The sequence below is a fragment of the Gastrolobium bilobum genome, unplaced genomic scaffold (genome assembly GCF_033153095.1).
Source record: "Gastrolobium bilobum isolate Gb01-03AN ecotype WA unplaced genomic scaffold, APGP_CSIRO_Gbil_v1 utg2037, whole genome shotgun sequence".
NCBI classification, from domain to species: Eukaryota; Viridiplantae; Streptophyta; class Magnoliopsida; order Fabales; family Fabaceae; genus Gastrolobium; species Gastrolobium bilobum.
In genome coordinates, this window is record NW_026897332.1 from 81,304 (window position 1) to 102,803 (window position 21,500).

Consider the following 21,500-nt stretch of genomic DNA (forward strand, 5'->3'; position numbering starts at 1 on the left):
ATAGGCACATTAAGTTTTAATCACAATGTATTAGCGCTAATAGCTACGCTTATCATTTTAATCCCAAACTTAGGATTCTGAACCTAGCTATTTTTCTAGGATTTGTCATATTTTTATATTATTTTTCGCAGTACTTTGCCGGTACGCGCTTTTACAAATCCGGTATCAGTTCTGACACCAGTTCTCATTATTTTGACCTGAAACTTGTTATGCTAGTCCTATATATTATTCTAGTGACATATACACACTTTTCATAATTTTTCGGGATACTTCATCAGTACGCATATATATATCGTGGAGCAGAACCGGTATCTGCACTTTTCGTCAGAAAAGAGACTTTCAACATTATTAAACCCTTACTATAATTATTTAAGACTTCTCATAATTATTAGGGTCAGTTATGAAATTATCTCATTAATCTCATAATTAATTAATTAAATTCCTAAATTAACAGTGCGGGTTCTTACACAGATCCTCAAAGGAATCAATTGAGTTTCTGGGCAGCCTGGTTATTTAGGCCATGCCGGTAGCGGTGTAAATGGGTCGGGCTAGGCTAGGCTTTTTTCAAATAGGCCAAGCCTGTGTAAAAAAATATTGGGTATGGCCTGGCCTATTAGCCTGTGTAGGCTTCAAATTACAAGTTTGGTCTGACCTATATTAAAAAAAATAAAAGCCTTGGCCTAGGCCTGTTAACCTGTTTAAGCCTATTAAACATTCAACAATTAAATGAATAACTAAAATAATATTATTTTATTATTCAAAATTATTAAATAATAATTTTATTTATTATATTTTAAATAAGTAATATGAGAAATTATTATTATATTTTAAATAAGTAATATGATATAGGTCGGCCTGTAGGCTTAGAGGCCCGACATGTACAAAAAAGCCTATGGCCTCTTTTTTAAATAGGTTTTTTAAAAGCCTAGGCCTATTCTATTTTACTACTTATAATAGGCCAAGTCTGGCCTAATATAGGCTAGGCCGGCCTAGCCCATTTACACCCTAATTGCCGAACCTGTTAAGGTCGTTGCGAAGATTCTGGCCTTAATAGGTCCAGTTATCCCATTGAATAACATCTCAGTTTTGAATGCCTCCAAATGGGCATCTGGGTCTTGACTTCCGTTGTAAGGAGGTATTTTGGCACTCTTGAATCTCGGCGGGATCGCCAAGTTCATGAGCCTCCCAATAAACGGGCTGTCGTTGGCATCTTCATCATGGAGATAGTTATCTCCTTGGTTGTTACCCTGTCCTCTGCCTTCATGTTAGTTCTCATTGTGAGGATCTTGAGCATTTTCAGTTGTCGGGTTTCGACATTCTTGCCCCTTAGTTTCAGGTCGACCTCCATGTTCAGGTCGACCTTCTCTCCCAGCTCGGCCTTCAGTGTTCTGATTTCGTACCTCACCCTCCAGTTCCTCCATTCTCTGGGCATCTAGTCGCTGTTAAGCCAGGAACCTGTTCTCCTTCTCTTGCATCCTTTGAAGGATCGCATTTAGGGCAGTGTTAGTTATGTGGTTGTCAGCTCCGGATTGGTCATTCTGTGGCTGCTGAGGCGCCGACTCCGTCGCAGGGTTGCTCCGGGTCGTGGTATGCAAAGGTCCAGCGCTGGCCTCTCCAACCTGCACGTCCACCAAGACTGTGTTGGCGACCTCTTGGAGACGCTCGAGGACAGATTGATGTGGTGGTTGGGATTGAGCATTGCTAGATGTTGCATGAGTATTTGTCATCGTGGAATGGGAATCAAAATTTATTGTTTCCCACAAACGGCGCCAATGTAAGGTCCTAGAAGACCTTATTGCTATACCGTATGGTATGCGCTCAGAGATACCTTAGAGATAGGTATCTAGATTGACTTATAGCCAATACTCCAATCACTGCGCACAAGCAATAGGCTTATAACCAAGACGTGAGTGTGTGCACAATGTTGACAACAATAGTAAAGTAGGTCAAAAAGATGATTTTTTATCCTTCTAACATAGAGAAATATTAGCCTAACACTTCTATGAATTTCTCAATTTTTTCAAGAGCAATTATGTCTTCTATATATGATGAGAAGATCTTTATGTTATTTACAGTATATGTTTACGGTAGAATTAATCTTTATTTTCAAACAGACTATGGGATTTATCTTTTGGCAAGAAAAGGAAAGGGGAATACTTATACAGAAGAAAACCGAGGAAAAAAAGGAAGAACAAATAATACAGATTTGAGTAGACATTGAAGTGAAATGATAACACAATGTAGGTGAAAAGATTTAGAGGTGAGATGAGAAGAGAACGAAGGAGAGAGAGAGAGGATATAATGAGTAGAAACATTTTTTACTTTCAACGGGAAGCACATGAACAATTAATAGAGTTTGAATTTTTTTAACAAATATGCTTAGTTGTTTAAATTTCATAGTAGAAGGAGGTTAATTACAACATGGTGATCTTTTGAAAAATAACCCAAGTACAAGGGGGTAACATATAATTTACCCTAAAAAATTTTGTCTTTCAATGTTGTTTTAAAACAAATACTAGAGTATGGCAGTTAGTCTTGTACATAAATCATACGGATCTATTTCGTATGTTTGTGATGCGGCATTTTTTGCAAGCCTGACAGTTTTGCATAAAAAATGTAGGGGATCAATCTTGTATGATTTATGTACATGACATCTGCAAATAAATAGTTAGGATGTAAATGGTTCAGACAACTTGTCAGGAATCTATCGTCTAGCTTGATTTAACCTAATTCATTTTAAAAATAATATAGATTTGTACTTGTTTTAAAAATCAGGGCACAAACCTATTTTAAAGGTATGGTCATTGGTCTTTATATCTCTACGTTTATCTTGTATTTTTTAATAAAATAATATTTATTATTTTAAACTTTTTAACTCTCTTTTGGGACTTTTGGGCATGGGTGTGTAATAAGTTTAGCACCTGAATGTATGTTTCCAACCATTGCAAATGGTAAATGATTATAAAATTCTTAACCAAATCAAACTCATTTCAAGTGGTTCGTTTCAAAATTAAAGCTAAATATTTTAGTTGATTTGAGCAAATATTTTTTACCAAGTCTCCAGATTTGACGCTAACATAGTTCTTGCCAGATGAAGATTGAGATTAGGAACTCCAAATATGTTGTGACGAGTGGGCCTATCAAGACATTCTAATGCCAGTAAAAGAATTTTGAAATTAAGTCTTTATTTGTATATCCTCTTCCTCCTAATGTAGGCTCTGTTCAATTGCCGAGTTGGAAATATCTTTTTGAAGGCAGACACAATTATAATGTAATTTTTTTCTTTAGAATTACAAATATTTATACGATAAAAGAATTAAAATGGTACTTACAGTTAAAGACTTCTATAAGTTTTAAAGGGGGGTGAGCTCCAAATGTATGACCAAAAAATCAGAAATAATTCTCACTTTTAAAAGTTTATATAAACTTAAGGGAGGCAATCGTCCCCCGGTAGAACTCAGTTTCTACCTAGGGAAATTTGGAGAAAATTGAGAACAGAGATGAGAACAAGAGGAGAGATGAGAAGAAATAATTTTTATTTATTGATCAAATCATACCACACTAGAATAATGGTTCCCTCTTTACTTTTATACATTTGACACCTCCCTAAATGATTGTCACGTGTCTCCTATATTTTTACAGCTCATCTTTCACTTTCCTACTTAATGGTCACGTGTCCCATATCACCCCTCCCTTATGTATCTTCCCTGAACCTGCTTGGCTTCCTTATTGTGCGTATGGCTTTTCTCTCAGCAATGCTTAATTCCACTTGCTCATTCTGCTCTGTTTTTGTTGCTGAATTTTTCTTCTCTATTTCCTGGTCTTCATTCGTATCAATACCCCAGCCATTGAAACTAACCTTGTCCTCAAGGTTAAAAGCAGGAAATTGCTGTTGGAATTCTTGGAGCGGTTCCCATGTAGCCAACTCAGATGGTAACCCTTCCCATAACACTTGGACCTCCGGAACTGGGCTGCTCACACCTGCTGTGCGAGTAGCTAAGATCTCTTTGGGCTGTAGAATTGGTAATCCACTTGTATACATGTCAGGCAAAGGAAAAGGAGGAATATCTTGGTCACCCCGAAATGGTTTAAGCAGAGAAACATGGAAGGTATGATGAATTTTTGCTGTTGAAGGTAGAATTAATTTGTAAGCAACCTTACCTATTCTTTTTTCAATAGGGAAAGGTCCAAAATATCTGGGTGCAAGCTTCTGAAATTCACGAGTAGCTACTGATTGTTGTCTATGAGGCTGGAGACGGACCCAAACCAATTCCCCCTGTTTATACTGAGCATCTCTTCTATGGTTGTCAGCATAATTTTTCATGCTTTGTTGAGCTTTCAGCAGATTGTCTCTCAATTGTGCAAGTATGACTTGCCTATCGACAAGTAGAGAATCTACCTCTTGTATAGTAGCGGAAGTAGGAATATAATCCAAGAGTGATGGTGGTTCCCTTCCATATACTATCTTGAAGGGTGACATGCCTGCTGATGAGTGGAAGGCAGTATTATAGCAAAGTTCAGCCCATGGTAAGAGGTTAGACCACCTCTTAGGAGAATCAGCCACAAAACATCGCAAATATTGCTCCAACACCCTGTTCACCACCTCAGATTGGCCATCTGATTGTGGATGATAAGCTGTTGATCTTCTCAAACTTGTGCCACTTAATTCAAAGAGCTCAACCCAAAATTTACTAAGGAAAATGGGATCTCTATCTGAAATGACCGATTTGGGAATGCCATGTAGTTTACAAATCAGATGGGTGAAAAGATTGGCCACCTTTCCTGCATTGTATTTTTTTGGTAACACTCCAAAGTGGGCCATTTTAGATAGCCTATCAACAACTACCAGAATGGTAGTGTAGCCATGGGAAGGAGGAAGTCCCACTATAAAATCCATATAAAGGTCCTCCCATACTCTCTCGGGAATGGCGATGGGCTGAAGTAACCCTGCAGGTGCTTGTGTGGGCATTTTCACTTGTTGGCAAGTCACACAAGAATTGACAAATTTTTTTATATCCTGCCTCATATTGGACCATGTAAAACTGGTTGAGACGCGAGCCTTTGTTTTTTGAATGCCAAAATGACCACCTGCTAGTGTGGAATGACATTCATGTAGAATTTGGTTGACTAAAGGTGAGGCTGGATCAAGAAGCAACTTACCCTTTTTTAACACTAAGCCATCTCTGATTTGTAAATCATGGTTGGAACTGGAATTATTCAATAATACTTGCTGCTGTTGTCTGAAAAATTCAGAACTACTATTTTCTTGTCTCAATGCTGCCAAAATATCAAATTGATTGACTGATAGGGTCATGAAACTCATCACCTCGGGCTGTCTTGATAAAGCATCCGCAACACGATTGTCTTTACCCGGTTTATAGACAATGGAGTATTCAAAACCGAGAAGTTTGGTGAGATAGTATTGCTGCTCCGGTGTTTGAATGACCTGATCCAACAAGGATTTTAAACTTTTCTAATCTGTTCTGATTAAGAATCGTCTCCTCAACAAATATTGCCGCCACTTCTTTACAGCTTCTGTTATGGCATAAAGCTCCCGGACATAGGCTGCTGCCCTTTGCATTCTTAAGGACAATTTCTTGCTAAAATAAGCAAGAGGATGATCATCTTGTAGTAGAACAGTTCCAATACCAAGGTCTGAAGCATCTGTCTCAATTTTGAAATCTTGATGGAATTTTGGCAGTGCCAACACAGGAGCACTTGTCATGGCTTCCTTAAGAGCATTAAATGCAGTGTGAGCTTGAGCAGACCACAAAAAGGCATCTTTTTTTAATAATTCAGTCAGAGGAGCTGCTATGGAAGCATAGCCTTGTACAAACTTGCGATAATAGCTTGTAAGTCCAAGAAATCCCCTTAGTTGTTTGATGTTTTTTGGAACAGGCCAATCCAACATAGCTGTGACCTTATTTTGATCCATACTGACACCACAGTTGGAGACAACATGCCCAAGGTATTCAACCTCGCTTTGTGCAAAAGAGCATTTGCTTTTCTTAATGAAGAACTGGTGTCTTTGTAAGGTGTAGAGAACCTGCCTTAAGTGCTGGAGATGTAACTCCATAGAAAAGCTATATACAAGTATGTCATAAAAAAAAACTGCAACAAACTTGCGTAAGTAAGGCTGAAAAATCAGATTCATCGTGGCTTGGAATATGGACGGGGCATTAGACAATCCAAAAGGCATAACTAAAAATTCATAATGGCCTTGGTGAGTTCTAAAGGCTGTTTTATAACTGTCTTCAGGTTTAAGGAGGATTTGATGGTAGCCCGCCCTCAAATCTAGTTTCGAAAATACTTGTGACCCTCCTAACTCATCCATCAACTCATCAACAGTAGGGATTGGAAATCTGTCTCAGATGGTAATGCTATTTAAGGCTCTATAATCAATGCAAAATCTCCAAGTACCATCTTTTTTTTTTACTAGCAATACAGGAGATGAGAATGGACTAATGCTATTCTTAATAAAACCAGAATCAAGCATTTGAGCCACTTGTTTTTCAATTTCTCCTTTTTGGAAGTGGGGATATCTATAGGGTTTGACATTAACAGGAACAACATGTGGTTGAAGATGTATTTCATGATCAATTTGGAGGTGGGGTGGTAAATCAGTAGGTTCTTGAAATAATGAATCAAATTCTGTTAGAAGGTGTTGTACCTGAGGATGTGATGAAGATGATGATGTTGCCACAGTAGCAGGGTTGATCACTGATAATTGAAACAATGATGCTACTTGACCTTTTTGTTGGATGCGTCTAAATTGGTTCAAGGAAATAGGACTGGTATGTGATTCCCCTTTGAGCTTGATAGTTTCATCCTTCCACAAAAATTCCATGGTCAGCCTGCTGTAGTCCAAGGTAACTGGTCCCAAAATTTGCAGCCATTTAACACCAAGAACCATGTCAGCTCCCTGAATGGGCAACACATAAAAGTCGACCAAAAAAACATGGTGTTGAATTTGAACCGGTACTGCTGGACAAAAACCTTCACATTGGAGGAGTTGTCCATTTCCAACCATAACTTCAAACTTTCGATCAGCAGTGATTGGCAATTCAAGGATAGATGCAACCTTCGGTTGGAGAAAATTATGAGTGCTCCCTCCATCCACTAACAAGGAGAATTCGGATTTACCAATATGACATTTAAACCGTAGAGTCTGAGGTACGACCATACCAGCCAAAGCATGAAAACTTATTTGAGGAGTTGTTGTTTCACCCCCAAATGTGGCTGGTTCTGCTTTTGAATATGTGCCAGTATCCTCCAGTACAATATCTTCTTCTACTGCTTCATCATCTGGCACAATTAATATATGCACAGAGGCCTTACACTTATGACCGAAAAAATATTTGTCACCACAAGTGAAGCATAGGTTTTTATCTCTACGCTCTTGAATTTGGCTCTGGGTAAGGCGTTGGGTATTGGGTTTGTTTTGGTGTGAAGGGTTATTGGCAGTGGTGAATTTAGGTGGAATTGTGGTTGGGTTTGTTTTTGGTTGTGGTGTTGGTAATAAAGGAGGGAAGGGAGAATTTAGTTTAGGTGGGTTGTTCTTCAGGGCCAATTTGGATTCTTGAATCTTGGCTAATGCCATAGCACGGGTTAACGTGGAAGGGGCAAAAGCTGATACCTCATGCTGAATTTCAGGTTTCAGACCAGAAACAAAACAACTCAAAAGGAAAGATTCAGATAAACCATCGACTCGATTGGAAAAACTTTCAAATACCTCATGATACTCCATCACTGTCCCAGTTTGCATCAGTTTCGCTAATTTGCCTTGATAATCCTCCATGTCTGAAGAACCAAATCGAACTTGCAAAGCTTCCAAAAATTGTGGCCATGAAACAATTCTGGAATTTTTGTTAAGCCATTGATACCACGCCAATGCTTTCCCATCGAAGTAAAACGGGGCCACCTTCAATCTCTGGCCTTCCTCCATCTCATAAAAATCAAAGAATTGGTTGATTTTAAAAATCCAACCTTGTGGGTCGCTCAACCCATCAAAACGAGAAACCTTAATGCGCAAATTTCTTGCTGCTGTCTGATCGCGGAAGCTTGATGACTGTTGGTTCGCTGATGCATTTGGGGGCGATTGACGTTCGCGATAATTGTCGAATATCGCGTCTAGTTTGCATGTCAATTCTTGAAACTGTTTGTGCATTTGCTCCTTCAAAACTTCTATTTCCGCTTGCTGATTATCCATGCGATCCTCAACCGATCGGCCTCGCATTTCAGGTGCCATTGTTTAGGGATGAAAACACCAAATTGGTAGAACTCAGTTTCTACCTAGGGAAATTTGGGGAAAATTGAGAACGGAGATGAGAACAAGAGGAGAGATGAGAAGAAAGAATTTTTATTTATTGATCAAATCATACCACAACAGAATAATGGTTCCCTCTTTACTTTTATACATTTGACACCTCCCTAAATGATTGTCACGTGTCTACTATATTTTTACAGCTTATCTTTCACTTTCCTACTTAATGGTCACGCGTCCTGATGCCTTGCTAACAGTTGTGCAAGTAATGCGCGCAAGTATACGCGACAACAAGTAATATAGGGCTGTTATAAGTCCCAGATATCGTTCCCACAAGGATCGTTGGCGTTTTGAAATGACTAAAGGTTGTAATTGCTTAAAACTGAGTTGATATTTGAAAATAAAAGAAATAAAAATTGTAAGGTAAGAATAATCTAGAATGGATCTAAAATCCTACTGTTCACTTTTCTTTTAAAATTTTTCTGAATTACTTTCCTAAGTTATAAAATAAGAATGAAGAATGGAGCAACTTAAATGAAAGATGTGACAAAAATTTTGAAAACGGAATAGAGATTGAAATATGAAATAACAAAGGAAATTGGAAAATCTGGATTGATAAAGAGGTTTAAAAAGGTGGGCTGAGTTCTGGTTCTCCTTCCCCACAGTGCTTGAAAAATAATTTGATTAACAAAAAGCTCATTCTAAGATTCTCAGTTAACAGGGCTGTATTGTTAATTTTTAATCTCTTAAAAATTGTTTTATCCCAAGGTTGCCCACTTCCATATCTCTATGCCAAGTGGGATTAGGACTCTTGAGATTCAGGTCCAATATTACATGAGGACTCATTCATTTCTGAATTGAGATCCCTTAGATGATTTCTCATCTAAGTCCATGTGTCTAATGCAGAATCCAGAATTAATTGTTTCTCAACAACTAAATCCTAACCAAACATCTGTCATTTGGCCAAAATGCAGATAATTTTAAACATTAGAAACAGCATTAAACAACTGAGATATAAACATTAAAACCAGGAAATCAAATATCTGACAAGCACTGAGGTTTGGGTATCACCTAAACCCAACCTCTAAAAAGTTAGCCACTATCCATATGGATGGAGCTTACACACAGAAACAGAGAACTACAAAAATCACAAAATAAAAATTCTAAAAACTAAAATTACAGCACTGGCCTAACAACCGGCAATCTCAGTGCTGTAAAGACATGCATCCCGTTTATCAAATGAACAAGAATCTCATTACAAAACAGAAATTTAAAGAAAATAAAAATTGTTCAGAAAACACAAAACTAAGAAAAATGATAAATCCGAAATCAGGAGTGGGAAGGACCGTCCTTTTGACTCACCCTCTTTCCCTTTTTATAGGGTTCCTTTCCTTCTTTGCGCGATTTTTCTCTCCAGCTCAGCAGATATACACGCGCTCCTTGCGCGTTACACACCGGTGGTCCCCAACAGCTCCCTCCTCAGACAAACTAAATGGATTGTTGCTCCCTCACCCCGTACGTAAACTTGCGCCCACAAATCGCTCCAGTCTCCACTCTCAAAAAAGTATCCAGCTCATCCACTCAGCAAGGGGTTGTTGTTTTGACGTTTTCTGTATGAGGAAAGGGTGTCTAGGGTTTGGTTAATCTTTCAATGAACCGTGATTGAGGGTTTATCTTGACAAATAAGCCAAATACAAAGAACGGTTTGGCTTTGCAAATCGCTTTGTGGTCAGGAACTTTGGTCGGTTGTGTGCTAGGGTTTTCTAGCAGCCCTTTCTCGTTTCTGACTCTGTCTCTTCCTTTCCTTTTGATTTCTTTTCACCTGGCTTTCTTTCTTCCTTTCCTTTTGGGCTTTTTAGGTCCGGCCCATCACTTCCCTGTACTTCTTTCTTTTTCTCGTGCTGACTTCTTTCTCTCCTCTTCTTTTCTTTTCTTTTGGGCCACTGATTGGGTTTTAATTCCTCTGGCCCATCTTCTTTTCTGATTTGCTTTCTCATTTTGGGCTTCTGATCAAAGCATTTGCCCAATTTTTCTTCACTCTTTTTCTGCATGGAGAATTAACACCAATTGGGCCTGAACATATAAAATCAGCCCATTAATATCAAAATCAGAAAAATTCACTTCAATGCAATCTTTGGGGTTTTTTATTAACAAGGATATTCTTTTCACTCCCATTTTAATATCAAATTACATGTTCTAAGTCACAAACAATGGACTTATCACGTCCCATATCACCCCTCCCTTATATATCTTCCCTGAACTTGCTTGGCTTCCTTATTGTGCGTATGGCTTTTCTCTCAGCAATGCTTAATTCCACTTGCTCATTCTGCTCTGTTTCTGTTGCTGAATTTTTCTTCTCTATTTCCTGGTCTTCATTCGTATCATCCCCACTAGCCATGTATGGTGGGCTTGTTAGTTCCTAAGCTAACGGCGGATTATTATTATTATTATTATTATTATTGTTGAGGACATAAAAATTGAGGGGCAGCTGCCCCGTAGTCTCTTATAAGTTCCGGGAGTTTTAACCTTTTTTATTTATTTATTGGCTTTAAAAGCAAGACAATTTTCAAAACCTAAGGTTCAAAGTCTACTTATTCTTACTACTTTTGTAGTCTTCGGTTGATTTTTCCAAGTTTTAAAGGATAGTCACATGTGTGAACATTAGCATGAAAAAGATACACCCTTTGCAATTGGATGATCAATATATGTTGAAATTCAGTGATTATGCATGATCGAAGGTTGAAATAACTTTGCATCGGTCAAGAATATTTAATTTCGACAGGAGGTGGTACTGTTGTGTTGACGAAGACTCTTTCAATGGTGGTTGGAACTTGGAAGTTACTTCTATGTGGGCTTCCAGTGGAACAAATGGTTGGTATATATCTACAAGACACTTCATAAATAATTTTACAAACAAGTGTATGCAAATAGAAGATGTATATCTTATAATGGTTTGAGTATTTATACTCATGGTATGAGAGACATGTTTAGAGGCTTGTGAAATCGGGTAATGGAGAAAAAAGCACATAAAACTATACAAATTTAAGGTGGAAAAATATTTTCTCATGTTGCATAAGAGTTCAATTCTCATGTTGTGACCCTTTAATTTGCGTACAAAGCTTTTTTTTTTTTCATTTTTTAATAAATGTGGGGCTCATCACTAGTTGAGTCACAACATGAGAATTCAATTATCATGCAACATGAGAAAATCAAATCTCATTTAAGGTTTTGAATTTAAATATAACATTAATCTCACTAGGCTTGGCAAAAATGAGCCAACCCATCAGGTTGGCTCGTAACCCGACTAAAATGAGCTGGATTGGGTTAGGGAAAATGAGTTAGTAACTCGAGTCAGCCCGACTCGTTTCAGCTCGAAAAAAATCGAGCCAACTCACGGGTCAAACGGATTGGCTCGCGGGTTATGGTTTTTTTTTTAATATAAAAGTATAAAAATTAATGAAGGTAAAGTGGAAAGCTAAAACCTAAAATTTCAATTTCAAAGATCCAAACAAAAATACCCTGCAACTGTCAATAAGTCCAAAACTGTGCATTAAGGATCTTTTTTATAGTATGTGTGACAGTGTGAATGTGCTGCCAACTGCCAATAAGTCCAAGTCCAAATACAAAATTTTCTATGATTTATCTGTATAATGTCTTTGTATTGAATGAATTAATAATTTAGGAACAAATTAAGAAGTTATAGCATCAATAAAATTTTATTTTATTTTTTCATTTTTTCGAGCCAACCCGCGAGTCAACCCTAATCCGACTCGGGTCGGGTTGAATTTTCTGGCTCGTTTGTTTTTCAAGCCAACCGTAACCCGATTCGTTTTTTTCGGATTGAATGCTGGTTGAGTCGGGTTGGTGCGTTTTGCCAACCCTAAATGTCAGTATGTTTCCCTCAATCAAGTTCATTGAATGCAGCCTCCTATCACGGTTAATGTCTCTTAATTTTTAAGTCTGGATGCGCTTCCCTGAGTCAATATAGAATGGTAGCTCTTTTTTCCATCCAGAAAGAAATTTTTGCCATCATAAATATCTTTTTAGGTCCCTAACAAAAAATATGGTTCCCACTTTAGTCCCTTACAAAAATAAATTAGTCAGTTAGTCCCTAACAAATTCAAAATGGACCCATTTAGTTGAAATCGTGGTTCCTCACTAATTCAAAAAAGACCCATATTAATCCCTCAAAAGGACTAAAATGGGTCCACTTTGAATTTGTTAAGGACTAACTGACTAATTTATTTTTGTAAGGGACTAAAGTAAGGACCGTGTTTTTTGTTAGAGACCAAAAAAATATTTACTCTAAATCAATTGAGATGATCCCCTCCCTTGTCTCTTATGTCTTTTTCTTGTGTTACAAACGACAAGCTTCATGTTCATGTAGAATTCTCTTGAGCCCCACTTGTAATCTGTTTCAACGTGGTTGGTTTGACTTGGTTTACCGAGGAAAACATGTATGCTATACAAAAACATAGTCATGTATAGTTAGTTGTATACATTTTCACATTGGACCCAATTTATTTAAAGACTTATTTCACCTAAAGCGTTTTGATGTTTTTTGGTTATAAGAGAATTTTGAATTTATGAAAAAGCTTATTTGATATCTAATATTTACAAGTAGGCTTATTTCTAATATTTTATATTCAAGCCTATTAAGTAAAGGGATGAGATAACTAGGGCCCTAATATTTAATATTATTCATAGACTTTTATCTCCTTATATTTATTGCTACACATGCCATTTCAAACAAACCCAATCAAAACGAAAAGTCTATTAGGTAATGCTTAGTTCGGGAGAAATTTTTTTTTTACTAGGGAAATGTAATTGATAGGGAAATGGAAGGAAAGTAAGTTTGGTAGGAAAGTAAGTTTGGTAGGAAAGTTTAAAAAAAGTTGTTTGGTACCGCAAAATATTGATGAAAAAATTGGGTTAAAAATCCTAATGTATGTTTGGTTGAAAATAAAAAATAGATGGGAAAAAAAGTTAAAACTACAAAAGTAACCTTTTTTATAAAATTTTAAAATGTTAACATATATTTTTGAGTACGCTACCACATGTGCTAACAAGACTCCATAACCCAGCAACTTGTCACGCAGCAACCGTCAGCGTCACACGGTGAGTGAGCTTCTGGTGTGAGTAAGATCGTTCTCAGTTGATTGTTGAGGGATTGGCAGAAGCTCTAAGCTGCTCAAAATAGAGAACCTATACTACAACTCGAAGTGGAAGGCGTTCATTCTGTGCAGCATGCATCGATGCATCCACTGTCAATTTCTTCACATCCATCACTCCACATATCTTCTTCCTACTTTCAACTTTTGTCAAACTTAGGTGCTCCTGAAAAATGAAAGAGTATAGTTAAGAGAAGGGGCAAATTTGTCACATTTTTCATCCCTTTTTCCATTTAGCCGGTTTTCACAACAATACCACCGTGGGAGAAGGCTTCCTGAACAGTGAAATTGATCCTTGTTTACACACATATGTCAATAGCTGGAGAACTCAGTTTGATGGATAAACTTCAAGTTCTCTTCAACCAAACGTGGAGAAATGGAAAACCCACTTCCACTTCCCTGGGATAATGACCAGAAGTCCCGAGCCAAACACTGCCTTATACATTTTATTTGTCTGACAAAGCTAAGATCTTTCAGTTATTAAATTTTTAAATTCTCACCTACTATAAATAAATAAATTAAATTAAATTCTATTTTAGATTTTTCGCACTTGTAACTACTGACTTTTCTTTCCCGTTTGCAGCTTCAGGATCAAATAAAAGTTCAACTCTTTTGAGGAAAAAAAATGATATAGAATGAAGGATCTATTATTCTACATAAGATTTGACAGGATAGAAAAAATTATTATAAGTCAAATTTTCATATGTAAGCCAACGACCTATATAATAAGAGTCCCATACATCCCCAAATGTGGTAAAGAGACATCAATTAAAAATCCTTTTTGAGTTGTGTTCTCTTGTGCAATAAGCCATATATGATGCCTTTTACTTCACACATTTCAATTCTTTGGCTGATATTTTTATCTGCAACCACTTTCCACATAAGCATGTCTAGCAATCAGAGTTTGGTTCATTGCAATGAGAAGGATCGACACACACTTTCAATCTTCAAACAAGGTGTCATTGACCCTTTAAATCGGCTCTTAACATGGTCCAGTGAAGAAGATTGTTGTGCATGGAAAGGAGTCCAATGTGACAACACTACAGGCAAAGTTACAAAGCTTGATCTTAAACCACAAAGATATGGATATAGACAATACCAATTCCAACCTTTGCAAGGTAAAATCAACTTATCCTTGCTACAACTTGAATTTCTTAATTACTTGGACTTAAGTTGGAATGACTTTGAGGTTATAATTATTCCACCTTTCCATGATCATATCACCTCTAGCCTTCATTACCTTGACATATCCTACAATAATCAAGATCTTTACCTTGATAATCTTCAATGGCTTTCTCAACTTTCTTCACTAAAATATCTCAACCTCAATTTTATTGACCTTCACAAAGAAACCAACTGGCTTCAGTTAGTGGCTATGCTTCCTTCATTGTCAGAGTTAAGGTTAAGCATTTGTAAATTAACCAATATTAGTCCATCTCAGAAGTATGTGAATTTTACTTCACTTGTAACTCTTGATCTTTCTCACAACAATTTCAACTCTGAATTACCATACTGGTTGTTTAACCTTAGCAGTGACATATCCCATCTTGATCTTAGGGAGAGTAGTTTACATGGTGAAATACCTTCAACTTTGTTGAACCTTAGAAATATGAAATACCTTGATCTATCATGGAACAAACTCAAAGGGTTGATTCCATATTGGCTAGGCCAACATGAAAACTTGCAGTACCTTTATCTCTCTGGTAACCTGTTTTCTGGTTCCATTCCTTCAACTTTAGGAAATCTCTCATCCTTAATTGACTTACGTATGGTCAACAATTCCTTGTCTGGTGCACTCTCTGATACAATTTTTTCCAAACTCTTCAACTTGAAAGTGTTGAAGTTGAGTAGTTCAACTTTTGCATTTGATTTTGATCCTGAATGGATTCCACCTTTCCAACTTCGTGTGCTTTATTTGGCAAATACAAGTCAAGGTCCAAACTTTCCATCATGGATATATACTCAGAAGTCACTAGAAGCTTTAGATATATCAAGCTCAAAAATTTCATTCTTAGATGAGGAAAAGTTTTGGAGCTTTGTTGCAGGAATTAAGGATCTTTGTCTGTCCTACAATTTCATAAGTGGAGACATATCAAAGGTAACACTAAACTCTCTCTCTCTGAAGTTGGACCATAATAATTTCACAGGAGGGCTACCTAACATGTCAGAAAATGTCTCCTATGTGGATGTATCTCACAACTCCTTCTCAGGATCAATTCCTAATGGTTTTCAGAATTGGAAATATTTGTATTATGTTAACTTAAGGAATAATAAGTTAACTGGTAAAGTTCCACTTGACCTCTCCAACATGACAAGGTTGGAATTTATGGATGTTGGAAAAAATGAATTTTCTGGAACTATGCCAATGACATCCCCACAAACTTTACAAGTTATGATATTGAGATCTAACCAATTTGAGGGCATTATTCCACAACAGCTATTCAATCTCTCTTTTCTATTTCATCTGGATCTTGCCCATAATAAGCTTTCTGGATCTATACCTCAGGGTATCTATAACATTACTACCATGGCTGCAGATGATGCTTCAAAAAGGGGTTATGCTTCATACTCATTCAATTTGTTTACCAAAGGTCAAGAATATGAGTACAAATACAATGGCTTGTCCAGAACTATTGACCTTTCTGCTAACAACTTGTCTGGGGAAATTCCTTATGAATTTTTTAACCTTGTTAAAGTTCAAACACTGAACTTGTCTCACAATAATTTGATAGGGACAATACCAGAAACAATTGGAGACATGAAAAGTTTGGAATCCCTTGATCTCTCCAATAATAAACTCTTTGGGAAAATTCCTGAAAGCTTGGCTGTTTTGTCTTTTCTAAACTATATGAACCTATCCTACAACAATTTTTCTGGAGCAATCCCACTGGGGACTCAACTTCAAAGTTTTGATGCATCTAGCTATATTGGAAATCCAGAACTATGTGGAGCCCCTCTTACAAAGAACTGCTCAGAGGAAAATCTTGAAAATGACAAGTTCCATGGTGGCAATAATGAAGATGGTGACACACTAAGAGAGTCGCTCTATCTTGGGATGGGTGTTGGGTTTGCAGTAGGATTCTGGGGAGTTTGTGGTTCCTTGTTCTTTAACAGGACATTGAGACACATGTATTTTCGATTCCTTAATCATGTTGCACACCGATTTCATGTGGTTGCTGCTCTCAAATTCAGCAATGCTTTGGCAGAATAGGAGCAAGTTCCAGCTATTTCAGGTAAGAATAAGACATGTATCATTTTCTTCTTAGATTGAGTACTATTATGCTTCATTAATTTTTTTGGGATGTCTATAACTTATTTTCCCGTGTGACAACCATTATGTATAATGTATGTACACATGAATATCCATTAAGGTTAACAAATCTGTTGACTATATAAGCATAGTAAGCGCTAGAAGATTGATGAGTAAAAAATCACCTTGGGTAAATTGCTGAAGCATTTTTCACCAAAATAAATAAATAAAAGAAAATTGCTGAAGTATTCATGTTTGATGATACATTTGCATACTAGCTAGTTTTCTTACGAAATTCTTGTATCACTTTCTTTTAAGATAATAAAATAAGATTAATATAATATCTAATAAAAATAAGATAATAAAATCAAGGCTAATTGAGCAATGTAAGTATAGTTTTAAATTTTTTTATTGAAATAGCATAGATTAGAAATTATCTCAAGTGATAGACTTTGACCTATTTTGATTACGTGAGTCACATACGTATGACAAGTGTCAAATACATTGTAATGACATCTGTCATGTTTGTGGAACCCTCACAATCAAAAGTGATCAAATTATATTACTTTGACAAATAATTTTCAAACCATATTATTTTAATATTTTTAAAATTATATTATAAAAGCAGAGCATGAAACAATGGTAAAATTATAATTTTTTAATCAAAAGGTTTATTCTATTTGTTAAATAGATTAAGCAAAAAGCAAGTCGGATCATAAGCCCTTGACAAGTGGCCTGATCCATGCATTTACACCCTTATGTACAAGAATTTCTCTACTCTCGTTACTCAGAGTTTAATAGGGAATGATTTTTTTTTTATCATATTATAAAATCCTCTTAAGCATCCATTAACACTACTATTATGCATCAAATATATTATTGCTCTTGGAAGCAAAAGCTAAACTGTTAATTAATAAATCTAATGGATAAATAACGACATCTTCTTTTACTAATAATAATTTGAATTCATTTACTAATAAAATTATGGGAAATTATACTCTTATGTCACATAAGATTCCTCTTTCATTTTACACTCACATAAAAAGACGTGTCTCTCTTTTCTTTTCTTTTTTCTTTTTTAAAAATTGGTGGATCCCACTTAATTTATCTCACAACATGAGATAACTTCTCTCATACAACATGAGAGAAGTAAAACCCTAAAATTATTGACAAAACTATATTATATGGCTTTTATTGTTTTGTAGATTGAAGCATCAGCCTCCATCCATTGTGCTGGTCATTTGATACTGAACATGTGAAATGTTCAATCAAAAATACTTTAATTCTAAGTTTTCAAAAATCAAAACAAACTAATCCTAAAGGTTTGAAATAAATATTTTTCTATAGTTCTATGTGAGTTAAATATATAGAGTAGATCGATTCTTGATTAATGCGAAACTTGACTAAAACTAAAAGAGAGACACAAAACAACCTAATACAAACTTTCCAAAACCAGTTAGATATTTGGCAAAAGTATTAAATGACACAACTTATATTTTTTCACTCTTATAAAGAGGTGGGACTCACATCTTTATTTTTTTTGTCAACTCTCTATTCTCTTGTACCTACACACACTTTTCCCTATGTATCCATTAAAAGTTGAAACTTGTGATATGGAATTTGAATCAATCAGCGCAAGCTTTAAACACACGCACGCATTACACTTTTTGCATTATATATTAATCAATCAATATTTCTTGAATGTTTGAACGGAAGAGATTTTGCATATTACGCAGATTTTGGAGACAGAAAAAAGGATAGGGTGACTTTCAATAACCAAGAGTAGTGGGCGCTGACGGATTTAATAATGGGTTCGATCTTATAGCATATAGGAATTTTTCAACTGGAAATTCAGCCACTGAACCTTGGTACAAATTCAAATTACCACAGACAGCTCTTACATTTATTGTGCTTATAAACTGCTTGAAATTTCTTATGTATATGGTATTGTTTTCTTTTACTATAAAGCTAGCATTGGATTCCCAGTTGTTAAGTGTGATTCCTTTGCTACAATTACATTTAACTCAGTATTTGTCCGTCATTATCTGCTTCAAACCTGCATTAGAATGTTGGTATTGTGCAATTTTTCTGTCAAACGCTAGCCGGGTAAATTCATATTTAAAAATAACCTTACAATTTTTGCATTTAAATTTCATAGAATAAATAAAGGGTGAATTGGTTCTTGGGATAAATAGTAGAAATTTTATAAATAAATAACTTAATGCAGGATGAACACAATTAACGACTCATTGACCCATATTGTCAAATTTTCAAAAAAATTAAATTAAACTGTTATAGTGACGTTGCAAATTTATTTACCTACCTTGGTCATTGAGACACCTATAGAGGGTAAATTGCATTTGAAGACGCTTAACCCCTGTAGAGAGTTTCACAGGATGCTACCACATTTGTATTATCGTCCCACCCCAATCACACTCATTTCCCTTATAAATATCTACAGTGTTGGGGTTATAGGCCCAACAATTTCTTCGCTATGTTCACAGGACCAACTGTGTGTCTGCGGTTTAACAAACCCATTCGTTGGCACCTACATGCAGTTAGGGATATGCAAAATAACCAAAAAACTGAATTGAACCATGAACCGAATCATCTTTTAAAATAACAAGTTTTTAAAAATCAGTTCATGAACCGAACCGTTTTTAGAACCAGCGATTTTTAGAACCAGTTTAAGAACCGAACCATTTTGAACCGAACCGAACCGAACCGTTTCCGAATCGAACTGAACCGTTTTCAAACCGAACCAAATTGATTTTTATAACTTTATTTTTTTGAATTTTAATTTTTTTCTTTTCAAAAGAGGGTCGACCCGAATCGGTTCCGAACCGAACCGTTTCCCACCGAACCGAACCACTTCCGAACCGAACAAATTTTGGACCGAACCGAACCATTTAAACCAATTTGGTTCGGTTTTTCAAAAAAACCGGTTCGGTTCGACCCATGCACATCCCTATATGCAGCCCCTCTTGTCCATCCACCGCTTAGTGTGGGGCTCTTGATACCCAAATGGAGGAGCAAATCTTAAGTGCTACTGCTGCATACATCACTTCTAAAGAAAGAAAAAATTTGGATTTGAAAGAAATTATGAGAAAATACTTGATTCAAGTGGTATTAGAAATTTTCAATTTAGGAAAATGTTGTACGGTACAACAGTAGTTCAGAAGAAAATTCCCAAATGGAGAAAAAAATAAAGTTGTCTCATGACTAATGACTAACAGTTGCAACTTTTTCCTAGTGGTTAGTGATTGATCCTAACTCTTGGTATCAAAGCGTGGGTCAAAAAAGGTGTCATGTTTGAAGGTGAAAAAAGGCCAACACGTATCCAACGCAACACAACCATTGTCGAACTGCATCAGAGAATTTGGCAAAAGTTAAGTCTTCAAGGTAACCAATGTATCACTCAGATCACGACAAGGTTATGGAAATCCGAACAATACATTAGTTTGCAAGTGGTTGACGATGAAGACATGGAGATGATAATGGAAGAATTTTTCAACCAGTCAAGGAAAGATTTTCTGGAGTTGTATGTCGACATCGCCGCATCGGAGGATGTTCCATTACCGGTGAGGTCAGCTGCTTTAAATTCTCCTCATCTTCCATCAACGTCTGTCGCTCATGCTTCTCCAGTTGGTAACATTTCTGAGGGAGATGAAAATGATCCGTCTTGGGAAATGCATGACGAAGACGACAACGACGATGATGAAAATACCGCAATGGAAGAACGTCTTCTGATGGAGGATGTTAGTGCTTCAGAAGGAGATGAAGGTGGTGATAGGGCTCGTCACAAATCCCAGTATACCATGCACCAGTGGTCGCGCAAATCCCGCAACTGCATGATGTTGCATCCCCACAATTAGGTAATCATGATGAAGGTAATTTATATAATTTGTATATACATGATTTAGGAAGTTTGTATTAAGATGTTTTAAAGGTACATATACAGGCGACAATGTTGTTATTCCTTTTTGGGAAGGAATTCTGCATTATTCTTATATTGATTGGAGTTATCGGAGCGAACAAGAATCATGCACTGATGGTACGATTTTATGATCGGGATCAATACAAGGTCCGTGGCAACGGGTGATAAGTTATTTGCAAACCAATAATTTGCAACAAAAAAGAGGTCCAAATGGCTGTGAATCACAACCTCATTAGGGAGCATCAAGAAGCAATTGTAATTGAAAGCACACCTGCAAAGTTAAGCATGGAATGTTGTGCATATGATAAAGGTTGCCTGTAAGAACCCGCACTATTAATTAAGATATTTAATTAATTAATTATGCAAAATTAGGATATGATTCCATAATTGACCCTAATAATTATTTATGAGGCTTAATAATCATAATAAATGATTAAGAATGCTGAAAGTCGCTTTTCGGAAGAAAAGTGCAGATACCGGTTCTGCTAGTCGGTATAAATGCGTGCCAAAAAAATACCCCGGAAAATTAAAGTAAGTGCATGATAATTACTAGAATAATATGTAGGACTTGTAAAACGAGTTTCAAGTCCAAATAATGAGAACTGGTGCTAGAAACCGGTACTGGCTTTGAAAAGCGCGTACCGGAAAGTTGCTCAGAAAAATATAAGAAAAATATGATAATTCTTGGAAAAATTTGTAGTTTCAGAATCCAAAGTTTTGGATTAAAATGCTAAGCTTAGCAATTAAAGTTAATACTGTGTGTTTAAGTGTGTTTGGGCTATAAATACTCCCATTATGGGCACAAAACCCTAGGATCAGATTTCTCTACGTGAGTTGGGGCTGACCATTTGCTGGTTACTGTTCCATTGGCTTTCCCTT

At 36.4% G+C, this 21,500-nt stretch overlaps 2 protein-coding genes across 2 annotated transcripts; one reads left to right on the forward strand and one right to left on the reverse strand.

Moving 5' to 3' along the window:
* Positions 1–6,367: 6,367 nt before the first annotated feature.
* LOC133306077 (uncharacterized) lies at positions 6,368–8,248 on the reverse strand. Its single transcript, XM_061506354.1, has one exon. It carries the CDS (start codon positions 8,246–8,248, stop codon positions 6,368–6,370), a length of 1,881 nt encoding a protein of 626 aa, XP_061362338.1.
* A 6,072-nt stretch (positions 8,249–14,320) lies between these two features.
* LOC133306078 (receptor-like protein EIX1) lies at positions 14,321–16,645 on the forward strand. Its single transcript, XM_061506356.1, has one exon. It carries the CDS (start codon positions 14,321–14,323, stop codon positions 16,643–16,645), a length of 2,325 nt encoding a protein of 774 aa, XP_061362340.1.
* The last annotated feature ends 4,855 nt before the right edge of the window (positions 16,646–21,500 follow it).

What these genes read in the sequence shown, in the direction of transcription:
- LOC133306078 (XM_061506356.1), top strand. Translation starts at nt 14,321, where the DNA reads ATGTCTAGCAATCAGAGTTTGGTTCATTGCAATGAGAAGGATCGACAC.
- LOC133306077 (XM_061506354.1), bottom strand. Translation starts at nt 8,248, where the DNA reads ATGGCACCTGAAATGCGAGGCCGATCGGTTGAGGATCGCATGGATAAT.